At 41.8% G+C, this 12,491-nt stretch overlaps 1 protein-coding gene across 1 annotated transcript in view; it reads right to left on the bottom strand.

The window, feature by feature from the left end:
* Positions 1 to 12,491, bottom strand: part of PHACTR2 (phosphatase and actin regulator 2) — an 80,683-nt gene that overhangs the window by 52,786 nt on the left and 15,406 nt on the right. Inside the window, exon 2 of the mRNA XM_084283548.1 lies at positions 516 to 683. Coding sequence (XP_084139674.1) covers positions 516 to 683 — 168 coding nt within the window. The remainder of the gene's footprint in view (positions 1 to 515; positions 684 to 12,491) is intronic.

Below are 12,491 nucleotides of genomic sequence, written 5' to 3' on the forward strand. Positions count from 1 at the left end.
ACAGCATTTTATTTCAGACTGTTCTTCAAGCCTATCCAGTTGGGGAGTGAAGGGGCTGAGCAGCCAGTACGAAGGCAGTGGTTGCAAATCTGATCCTCATTCTCTTGCTGGGCATGACCACATCTGCTTCTCACCTCTGAACAGACCAAACTTCTGTCTCCATGAAAGCAAGGTTCATTTCATAACCCAAGCCACTGGCCATTAGAAGACAGAGACACTTCCAACATTCCTGAGAACATGTAGCATACAGTCTAGTGTTTCTTCATTAAAAATAACACTTTCAACATCAAAAGAATATAATATATAATGAATATTAAATGAACAAATTGCACATTTTTGATGACAGGTTCAGGACAGAAGCTGAGTAAGGTTTTCCTTGCCAAGAATCAAACAGTTTTTGTATATGCAAAATACTGTGCTTAAATAATTTCTGCCATCTAAGACCTTTTCAAGTATTATCCTCAAAGCTATTACAGTGTTTCTTACTATTTGTCACCAAAGGGCCACTTGCATACCTGCCGATGTTTCTCTGAATTTGTCACTGGTCTTCTTCTTCCTCCATTTCCAAGGTTTAAAGATTTTGCCAATGGTAGAGAGTTTGCCCTTTCTCTTGAAGGGGGGAGTTTGCGATCCTGGGGCTGGTCCATCGGAGTTAGCGATTGAAGCCTTATCCAAGCCATCAACTGAAAAACAAACAAAAAAAGCAAAGGTAACTGAAGGATGGAAAGCAAAGTGGTAGCTAACAGATAAAGCACTCCATTATCAGACGGCAAAAGGCTGTGGGGCAGTCCCCATTTTTCTCTTCCAGAAGGCAGTCAACAGGCATTTTATCACACCTGTAGTCAGAAGCCAGTCCTCACCTTAGCTAGCCCCATGCTTCATTTCTGCTCAGCATCCCCACTAGAGCCAGCCAGAGCAGGCTGCTCACAACACGCCTCTGCCACGTGCACGCTTCTCTGGTTCCTTATCGCTATTGAAGAACTCCTTTCAACACATGTTTGTGTGACATTTTCTCTATCTTTGGTAAAGCTGAATAACTAGCTATCATGATACAGAAAACAAAATCCACACAATGTAAAAACATAAACCGTTTCTTTGGAATAAAACACATCCCTTTTTAAAAGAGCTCTAATGATAACTGTGCTGGCAGCAGAATGGAAATAGTTCGGTTTGATATCCCTGGTAATCAGTCACGCACAGTGGAGCATGCCATGAGTTAGGCTTCATACCAAGAAAATGTATTTAACAATATGCTTTTGGGCTGTAGCCAAAATTTAAAGAAGGATTACTTTTCTGCAAAAACATATTGAGTGATATCAAAGCCAATATTTATAATCAATGGCTGTAACACTGAGTTTTGTGAACAAAATTAGCACTCATTGAACAACACGCAGCAACATAGAGTTCAAATAAATTTCCCAGAAATTTCCCTGAGAAGTCTATTATTTATTTCTATTTAAGAACTAAGGTTTCTTAGAGCATTCCACTCCTGATCCTGCAGACACTTCAAATGAGCTTAATTTTATTCACGTGAGTAGCTTCACTGAAGTAACCGCGATTACTTACATACATGAAATTAATCACAGGCTTAAATGTTTGCAGCATAATGGCCCTGTAATTGCTGTCATTCATCTAAACATTCCAATTATAACCAATTTGGAACAGAGCTGATGCCACTGTCAACAGTGATAATGATAATCATGGACCATTAAATCAGAAAGTGCTATTCAAAGAACAAAATATCACTGCTCCCATTTTACCGATGGAAAATATGAGGCACGGAACAGTTAAGTTTTTAATTTCACATTTGTCAAAATGACTTCCTAAATCCTGGTGCTGTATCTTAGCTGCTAAGAAGATCCATATTCAGACACATAACATTGTAGTGAAATCTTATTACTCTGTTTCTCAGACAAATGGCATTTAATGAGACCTATATTTGTCCTAGACTTTAGATTGATCTAGGATGCTAAAAAAAGTATCTTTTCTGTGAGAAAGCTGATGTCATGCAATCAGAGTCCAAGAAACTTCATTCCCAATGTCTTGAAATGAAGTACTGGGAAAAAAAAGATCCATTGTATAACTTCATTGAAATTTATGAAGTTAAAATCAGAGATGACTCTGTATGAAAATGATAGCATTCAAATCAATTAGTTATCAATGAGTTACCCCATAAAATGCAACAAATTCTGCACTCTCAGAGAGATGGAGGAAACAGCTTAAGAAAACTTTTCCAGCAGAAATTACTGTTATTCAGATACATCAAAATTGAAAGTTTTTTTTCCAAGTGTTTTCCTTGAGTACTTTTTGGTCTATAACATAGAGATAAGACGGAAGAAAGGTACTGAAACAGGCTTTAAATATAAAAAGCCATGATTTTGGTAAGGGCCAGGCTAGGTCTATGGATCGCATGGGTACAAAACCCCATCTTCCTTGCTTGCACATCCTGGAAAATGTTTTCAGGGTGATCCTTTGGGAGGTTTAAGATGACACTCCCATACAGCGGATGAGCCCCTAAGAGGTGGGTCTGAGAGTCTGGGGATCAGAAGACCACTGACACAAGCCAGCAAGCAGCTTGGCAGGAAGAGAGGTGTGGGGCAGCAGCAGAACCTCTGCAGGGGTGCCCTGTCTGCAATTAGAGATTGCATTTCACTGAAGGTTTGCAGTCACTGCCTGTGGAGTATAATCCCGTATTGAATAGTGAAGCCTCTGCTGCAAACTGTGGACGTAAGGGAGAATTACTGGAAGGGTAGTTACAAAGGTAAGAGAACTGACTTTTTCTTGGCAATTCCAGGTGGCACGAGGAGGTGCAAGGCCTGCAGATGGTGGCTGGGGAGAGCCAGGTTGGATGGACATAAAGAATGCACTTCCAGGAGGAGGGTGCAGGGTGGGGAATCTCTGCCTTTGGAGGTTTCTAGGGCTTAGTCAGGGCTGCCCTCATCTCCTGCTAGGAGTAATCCCGCTCACAGCGAGAGGCTGGACTAAGTCACCTCCCAGTCAATGCTTCTGCAGCACTCAGGGCTGTGGAAAACCACAGCTGCTTGTGAAATCTGTGCTAGCAAGCCCAAAGAATCAGGAGCGAGGTGCTGAAGGAAAGAGATGAGGATCTGGTGGCTGAAGAGTTTTGTCCCGGGACAGGAGCCAAGCATTATCTCATTTGCAGAGGCAGTCCATGAGCTCATTAGTGAAAGGCTACCCGCTCCTTGGCTGCAGCAGGACAAAACCCATGTTCTTGTCTTCACTGGCTTTGAAAGGCTGGGTTATTGATGTGAAGAGCCTGCGCCCTGGTGATAGACAGCACAGTCTTTATAAATACTGGAACATAGCTCTTTTCAACTCCTCCTGGGTCATGGAGTCCAGCCTGGTGCAGGCAACCACTTTCACAAAACGCTCATCTGAATTTTTTCTCCTTTGCCTGCCAGAGGGACTGGAGGATTACGGCTCCAATAGTTCCCCACAGAGAAACATGGATTTGGATCACTCCCTCCTCTGCCCTCTGCTGAAAATATTTAACTCTGAAATAATGATATTCATCCCCGCTAAAGAAATCTGCCTGCTTCAAATTAGCCAACATACCAAAAAAAAAAAAAAAAAAGAAAAAAAAGAAAAAAAAAGGATCAATTTAGTGGTGAATAATTCTGTCTAGGAAGACTGCATCTCTTGAAAAGGGGATTCAACATTAACTCCTTCTGACCATAAAACATGAGGAGTCTATCAAATGAGCTCCGTAAGCGCTCATAATTGGGAATTTACTCATCCATTGACCTTGTACCACTTCCTTCATTTGGAAAAAAGGGATCTAAATATGTATCTGAAAAAAAAAAAAGAATAAGCATGGCCAAACATCATAGGTTGGCCTTAGAAATAATCTGAGATAAACTAACACTTCTAGGAAAAATGACGTATTTAAATTCAAAAGCAATCATAAGGTAGCATATTTTAGCAACTACTAAGTTGCCTAGAGGGAAAAAAAATAAAAAATGCAGCAATGACGTTCCACAGCATATATGGAAAGATCTTTTCAAAAGCTGTTAGTTCTCATCTGTGAAACACTCAGCAGGAAAGTGGTGTTTAAGATTTACACTGTTTGCTTTGTAGGTCATGTATTATTTAGGAATAAAGGAGTGTATTTTGCACCTCAGAGAGCTTATGTACCTTCTATTAATCATTATAAGCACTATACGCTCAGATGAAAGGAAACACCTTAGTTTTCCAAGATGAGGAATTTAGTCACTTGTGTTATTCTTTCTATTTGCACAGGGTCTTGAAGACCTCCCTTCTTCCCACCATCGTCAGAAAGCCAATGAGTCATTCCATTGCCTTCAACAAACATAATTTTTAAGTTTGACATTAGGACTTCTGACTGTACTATATACTGCATATAATACACTGCATAATCTATTTTGTTATATCTTTGTCCTTTATCCTAGATGCAGATTTTACATCTAAAGGTTAAGTGTCTTACACGAATATTGGAGAAAACATAAGAAGGTTCATTTAAATGAAGTTTGTTTTTAAAAAAGAAATAGCTTTTATTGTTGACTAGCCAGACACATTTTGAGCTTGCGTACTATTTCACTTGACTTTCTTTATGAAAAGTACTGACAGTGCTCCAATGCCATTCATGCTTTGATTCCAGGGGACAAAAAAGGGTGGGCTGGAGAATTATATGTACGTTCTTCTGAACTGAGAGTCCAAGAATAAGGATGTTACAAGATGGAGTTTAAGAAACAAAGTAAAAACAAAAGGGTTATCACTGGAGCTTTGGATATTAATATTCTAGCTCTAAGTTCCTGGATGAGTTCTGAGCTGATGTTCCCCACTCACTGTAAGCAATTGTGTGCCTCTGTCAGTGTTTCTGTTTGCATCAGGACTTGCTTCCAAAGGAAACCTCCAGACTGCTTCCACTTGCTGAGCTTTGCTTTGTATTTCACAGCAGCTACAAAGAGCATGAACAAGTTTTGTTAAGCATGCAACTGAACTGGAAGATGAACTCCAGGAAGGCATCTTGTGCTCCATGTGCTGAGGAGCAATCAGTCTGGGGTACCAGGCTACAGCCAGCTAAAACCAAAACAGCTGCAACTGTTTTACTTTACACACTCATTTCCACCACACTGCAGTGCCTGCCAATGTAGACATTGTCTGAATAAACTGAGACAATGCACTGGTACCAGCAGTGCTTCAGTCAAGTAATTTGAAAGGCTCGAGGCATTTGATTCTGCAGTGCTTGACACATCTGTTTCTGACCTTTCTTGTTAGCTAGAGGGTAACATTTAAATCAGTACCATCAGGGACCTATTACTCCAGGTAGCAGAAGATGCAAGGGAAATAAGTCAAAGAACATCATCCTTTAAGTCTATTAACCATTCCTGTTGATGTCATCCCAAGCATTATATCATAATCTCCAAAAGGAAATCGCGTTGTAAAAGACCAGCTATGTCACTGAGACACTGCAAAGCCAAATAACACTGGCACAGACTCGAAGAAAGAAATAAAAAGCCCTTCCCTGAGCTTCCAAGCAGCCAGCAAAGATTAGATTGGTTTAGGGATGACCTTAACTTTCCTATAAACAACCAAAGATGGAAATGCCTGAACACATCTGATCCTAGCAAGGCTACTTGCAAGAAACAACTTTGATCTCTGCAGCTGCCTGGGAGACACTTTTCTGCTCTGAATGATCTCCAGAGGTGTTGTGTGGCTGGAGCAGCAGCATGGATTATATGCAGTTTTTCCATAGCATGGTGCATTTCAGCACTGAGATGTTCACGTCAGCACTGAAACACGCAAATACCTTCTTCAGGTAAGAATTTAGAACACGTTACAAAATTCAACAAAAACTATCCATCAAATTGTTTCAAGTGAGTCCACCATAGATTACTTTGAAATAAATAGCTGTGATTCTACTGGTTCCATGCCTTTTGGTCTAGAATGCATTTAGACCATCTCTTTTTAAAGATTTGGGTTAAAGATAATTCATGAACAAAAGGAGAGGTCTATACTTATGCAATAGGTTGTACTGTACTTTTTACTCTTGGTAATGAAAGTGGAAAGCCAGCAGAAGAATGTAACCTCACTATTGGATAATCAGAGTCATGCAGATTATATATATAAATATATATGATGTTGTTATGGTATTCTTTTTCTAGTAGAGCCACATTTTAATAGGTAATGGATCATAATTTGTTGCTTGTAGTTTATTGCTAGTAACTTCTGTCAGTGATGATTTAACAAAGATAAAACCCAGATAGCTTAAGTAGTTGGCAGGTATATACTCAGATTGTCTTTCAAAGAGTCCTTTATTGAATCTGAATAGCTTTAATTAGTCCATATTCACATTGAGTCCCAATGAGAAGGAGTTTATTAGGTAGACTTTGCTGTTAGTATGAAATATCTTTCAAAACTGCTGATTAATAATTCTCATCTGAAAGGTGGTTTAAATAACAAGTACACTGGAATCAATGCCTCTAAGCAAATTTTAATTAGTTTATTCTTGTCACAACAATTCTTTTTATCCTGGAGTAAAAAAGCTCTTACGGCTACACCCAACAAAAGAAATAAGGTAGAATTTAGGTCCCTAGGCCAAGAATTGTGCTATTGGGAAACTGAGGAACTCTGATCAGAAGTGCTCTGACTTTGAAAGTGCAGGTGCTGCAAGTCATGAGATTAAAATTATCTGAAAACTCTGCTGTACTGCACATAAAATATAAGCCCAGACCAGACTCTCACAGCAGACTGGCTTTGGTGATGAAGGAATTTTCTTCTCTACTCTTCCATCTGCTCATTCCTGACCCTAAAAAAATATTCCATCCTTTCAGTTGTAAAAAAATACAACTGTTCATTGGGCTTGATCTCAAGTAGATCTCAATGATCCAGACCAAAATTGTCTCCCCTTTCTACCCTCTTTCCTTTTTAAAAATATTATTTTTAATCTGGGCCACTGTAATGATATAGTATTCAGCAAAATCCTACAGACGCTTGAAGTGTCGGGATCGGATAAGGAGAGAGCTGTGGCATGGGCCAGATCGGTCTGGGCAGACAGCCTAAATCAGCTGCAGCCAGAATACCATGAAATTGTAGCCATGAACCTGACAGCACTAAACAGCCTAGCACATACCACGTGCCTAAGCCCAAATTAATCCACTAAACGAGCATGCATTTGCCTAGAGTAGGCAAATGGGCAGGCAGAAGACTTGGGTTCCTCCTCCTTCCCAAATGAATAGCACTGAAACCTCCTGTCCTTTCCTTCTCAAAGAACACCCTACCTGGTCCTCTGCAAAAAGCAGTTTGGAAGCCATTCAGCCAACAGCAAGAGCTGGAAGAAGGTGATGCTGTACTTGGGTAGCTAAATTGATTTGTAGAGATATGGGAAATCACATGTACATGGTTGATGCAATAAGTATGGGCTTTCTGCAAGAAAAATTGTGGCTCTGCTTATAAGAGAAAGTACAACATCACTTGAATCACTAAGCAGGAAAAGACACAGAACCAAGTGACACTGACATGCTATGGTAGGACCAATACCTACTATCTTCACTGGCACTGGATATCTCAGTTGCAAATATTAGTGTGGTATCACCCCATCACCCTTAAATTGTGTCAGTATAACCTTCATCGCAATATGGGTGACTCAGGGAATTGCCATGTCTAATCATGAATGAATTGAGAAATGCAACTGAAAATGCAATGGCTCCAGTTGAAGGTTACCTTAGGTGTGAATTTAGGTCTGCAGGATTTCTACACTTTCTACCTACCAGTTAGTTGGTTCAGTTATTTTTCTCTTCCTCTCACTGCACCCAGCTGTCCTGCAGGGATGTGCTGCAAAAGTCATCTTGGTTTATTGAGACCTCAAAACCTCTTTCTGGCAGTGTTATAATTTTCTATACAGTCTTGCCAAAGGGAACAGAGTTTGAAGTCACGGTTTTCATGCCAGCAAAATCAACATGTTTGTGCAGCTGTATATTATCCCAATTTAGTGACAAGAACAATAACTCATCAACTCACTATAGAGTATGGTAAGCCACTTATTCCTGGAGCTTACTGGAAAAAAATCAAGACACTGCGTGGTAAAATGTTTGACGTGGTCATTAAAAAACAGAAGTCATTCTGACACTATCAATGTCATTTTCAATAAATCTCTCAAGTTCTGTAATGTTATATCAATTTTTCTTGACCAAAACCAGATGGAAAGACAGGTCTTTTTTCTTTTTCTCTTTTTATTTTCTACTTGGAAGGGGAAAAAATGAAACTAATCCCCAGAGGATAAACTGACAAACGGGAGAGCTATAATCTACCTCAGAGCAGCACAATGAATTGGCATCTGAATGCTTTTGCCTTGCCATACATCTGGAGTTTAACTTTGGGGAAACTCTGTCATGAGCTAATTGACTTGATTGTGTTTTAATTAAATGAAAGGAAAGAGCTGAAGTTCAAATGTAGGCGGCTGAATGGTAGTTTCCATATGGAACTGCCAGTGTTGCAAAATGTTAATTGGGCCTCCTGCTGGCAATGAGCTAAACAGGGTGGGCTGCGGCTACTTCAGATGGATTCTGGCTGCTGCCTGAAAGCAGCCGGCATGGCTAGCGGGGGGATTCTCCTCAGGTAGCTGCAGCCTGAATGCCCCTGGGCTTCTGCAAGGGTATATGTATGCAGTGATGCCCTTTGGGTTGTCAGAGTCACACATGGACCGGCAATGGCAAAGTTCAGAGAGCTGAACGTTTATGGGGTGAACCATGCAACTCCCATTTCACCACAGGCAAAGCGTTACCTTGCTGCAGAAAGCCAGAGCAAGGGAAATCCAGTCATTTTGCATCTGTGGACAAAAGGCCATATTCTGCTCTCCCCTTTGGTGGGTCCCTGCCTAGGCTCTGCAAAAAGCACAGCCAGCACCGTACTAATCCTGCACAGGCACTTCTAAACCCTTCAGAGAACAGCATGTTAACGTGGAAGCTGGGAGACGCACACCCTGCCACCCGCTCCTTTGATGCTGTGCACAGGAGAGGAGGATCACGAGCCAAGTCACACGTTTCAGATTTGCCTGAGCAATGGTGCAGTCTCCCGCATGCATTTATTCCAGCTCTCTCTTTCAGCTGTACACTTGGGATTAATTTCTTAGAGCCTGGAAGAGCTTGTTTAGCTGTCTGTCTTTTTACCTTGCTTGGCTAAACTGCCCGTGCCATACCTGTGCTAGGCTCCCAACTACATCTACGCAGGCATTTAAGCAAGTGGGGGGTGTTCTGTGGTGCATTAATGCAGTGGTTTTACCTCTGTAATCACATCTACTCTGTTTTCACCTCCTTCTTGTGTCAAAATGCACTCGGATTTTGCTTACAGATTGAGTAAGGACCTGACCTTATGGTTGTATTATGCCCACAAATGTGTTTGCAAATTAAGAATTTACATTTTGGCATCACACAGTCCGTATTAACACATCTGCACTACTTCCTGCTCTCCAGCCCAGTGTTTAACTTCTTGGTAAGGCAAAGGAATGGAAAGGAATAAACAAATGCTTAGCAATCCTGTTATGCAGGTCTGAAAGTGATCTGGCTGCAAACGTCTCGATACCTGCTCTCTGACTGGAACACAGCTGGCTCTGACCAAAAGAAAAGGGATCTGCAGTTCAACGTGGGTTGCTTGTTCCTCTCTTCTCAACCCCAATACTCCAGTGAAAAGAAGCAAATGGAAAATTTCCAGACAGTTACATTTTCCAGATATATGAAACATCAGGTCAAAGGTCACCTTCTAGGTCCAAGCAACTTCTCCACAAAAATGGGGAAAAAAACTCCAAGCACAGTAACAGAGATGTGGGAGGACAGAAACAACAACAACAAAAGCAGCACATGTGAAAGAGCATCCAAATTGCTTTGAAAGGCTGAGGATTGAAAACTAATGCTATGTATCAGAATATTAAGGAATAAATCTCCCTGAAGTACAATGGTATATAGATTTCTATTTATAGTTTTAAAACCTTTTTGGATAATTCTGTAATTCAACCTAGAAGTGTGCTGCACATACTCATCTTGTTAAATTCCCTAATGATATTTTTAACGTCACATTTGAAAACCAGAACTGCAGAACTGGAAATATTTCCTTGCTGACTGACTTTTCTTGATGTAGTCTTAATACAGGGGAGTAAAATACCTACAATAAATTTACTATGGATATTTTTATCTACAGGCAAGTGATAAAACTTCCCAGACACTGGCTATTGAATATAATCTGAAGTGAGTACATGGCCCCTCTTCCTATGTGGTAATAAGCAGGAATAAAAATAAAAACATCTTTTGCAGTAATTAATACATATGCACTACTGACGCTGAGATAAAAGCATGCCAAGTGTGCCACGTGGAAGCCTTTGGCCCTGTTCCCACTCCTCCAGCTAGCTGCAAAGTTACTCCCCATCTGCTCAGTGGGGCCAGAAGCTTCTGTACCACCTGTCCTAGCTGCAGCCCCTGCCAAGGAGAAGGAAAACAGGGGAAGGCCATGTCCTTGCTGCTCCCCGGTGCTGGTTTGTCCTGACAAAAGGGGAGCAAACGTAATAGGTACGCTATGTTGCCACCAAACTGGAATGTGCCATCCCCAGAGCTCCCAGGAATTTGATGAGAAATAGTCAGCAGGAATTTGTTGGAAGAAAAAATGAAAGGAGCACAGCAAGTGACAGCCCAGTAGCCTGGTGCGAATTGTGCTGGGCAGTCCTTGTGCCCTCAGCCCGCTGAATCCCTGCGGCTCTAGCTGATAAACGACAGCTCCTCTCGGGAGCCAGCCCAAGGAGTGAATCAGCACACCCTCAGACAGTCCGAGCGACCCACTACTAGAGCTGAGTCAAAAACCTCGCAAGAGGCAAAGCACAGCCAAAGTTACTCTGGGCTTTTCCTCAAAGGCTGTCTGGCTTCACTTCCCTCCATACCTAAGCAGCCACAAGCTCGGGGCTGCTTTGGATCTAAGCTGGCTGATTCACCTGGAGCCTGACATCACCCCGAGTGAGAATTTTATGCTGCCAGCAGCTCATCTGGCCTGCTGTGCGGGCTAACCAACTTGGCTGCTGATCTCTCTCCGATGCCTTTCTACCCTTCCCTCAGCACACATGGAAAGACAGAGTTGTGTCCTCACAGCTCGTGGCCAAAGAACTGCTTCCCACGGTGCTATGAGCAGTGGGATGTCTCCAGAAAGCATCGACACCGCCAGTGGAGTAGGTACACAGATATGGTTTTCTAGAGATGCTAAGCCCACAGGCATATCTCCAGCTATTTCAGCCTGTATTCTCACAGCATCTTGGTAGAAACATCAGCTGAACATCCATGTCAGTCGCTATTTGTGAGGCTGCACTTTCTCACTGTGCTGAGCCAGCAGAAAAATAACTTTTTTGTAAAGGATTTTTAAAAATAAATGAGTTCCTTACTACTTCACAGGAGGGCCAGCTAAACAGTGTGCTGACATGACTGAGCTGGGTGGTGTGCCACGGAGTTCAGACAGGAACAGGCAGGAGGGGACAGGAGGGGATGGGGACGAGTTTGGGAAGAGTTTTAGCAGGAAGAGTGCCTGAGTTCACTGCCTGTTGTGTAAGATCTCACACGAGGGTACAAGAGCTGAGAGGAGAGGCCCTCACAGCAGTGTGCCCTGACCCCCACACCACATCAAAGGCTCGCGTGATGACCGCCTGAAGCACTCACAGTGGTGGCTGTTTCCTTCTTCCACATGAAGGAAGCCAGGGAAGGTAGTTACACGTCTCTCCTCCCCCGTCCACCCACCCCAATTCATTCCTGACAACCCAACATCCTTTCCAAAAACAACTCTGCATTAACATTTCATGTGTGCTTTTCCCATTATCGTACATCTTTAACCAAGTCTTCCACAGTCAACATGTTTATAAATCTAAAAGCAGGTTTGGTTTTGGGGGGCTCCCACCCCAGCGCTTCCTCACATTTAGATAAAATAATAAGGAGCTTTGGATCTGCAATTAACAGAATATTTACATACAAAAAATCCTAGGTTCAATCTGATCTGCTGTGTAATTAAATTCCCTGCACACAGCCCCGAGCTCGAGCTCACTGTACTGCCATTTAAAGGTGATGTTTTCTTTCATACTGGCACTACTTCAACACCTTTTTTCTAGTACAGGAAACAGCACATTGCACTTGTCCACAAGCACACAAGTCAAACCTGAAGCAAATAGTTTCTTTTTGCAACCCAGCTGGCCTCTGAACCCAGCAGAGGTCAAGGACACTTTTAAATCCAGCTAGCAAATTTCTGAGTGTTGCTGTCATTGCAAGCGTTTTTGCAGGCTATTAGTCCTGCTGTCTTTGTAGAGAAAACTGTGTTTATTTTAAGTTTATTTTTCATCTGCCTTTAAACTGTTTGCCTTTGTTGCTAGATACTAGCTTGGATAAACAGAAATAATACAACTCCAACGCACTCACAAGAAACTACTAATGATTAAACATAGCTCCTCTCAGTCAAAATGCCAATTTGTCAATTCTAAAGCTACAACATGCAAA

Source organism: Netta rufina (assembly GCF_964035555.1).
Source record: "Netta rufina genome assembly, chromosome: 3".
NCBI lineage: Eukaryota > Metazoa > Chordata > Aves > Anseriformes > Anatidae > Netta > Netta rufina.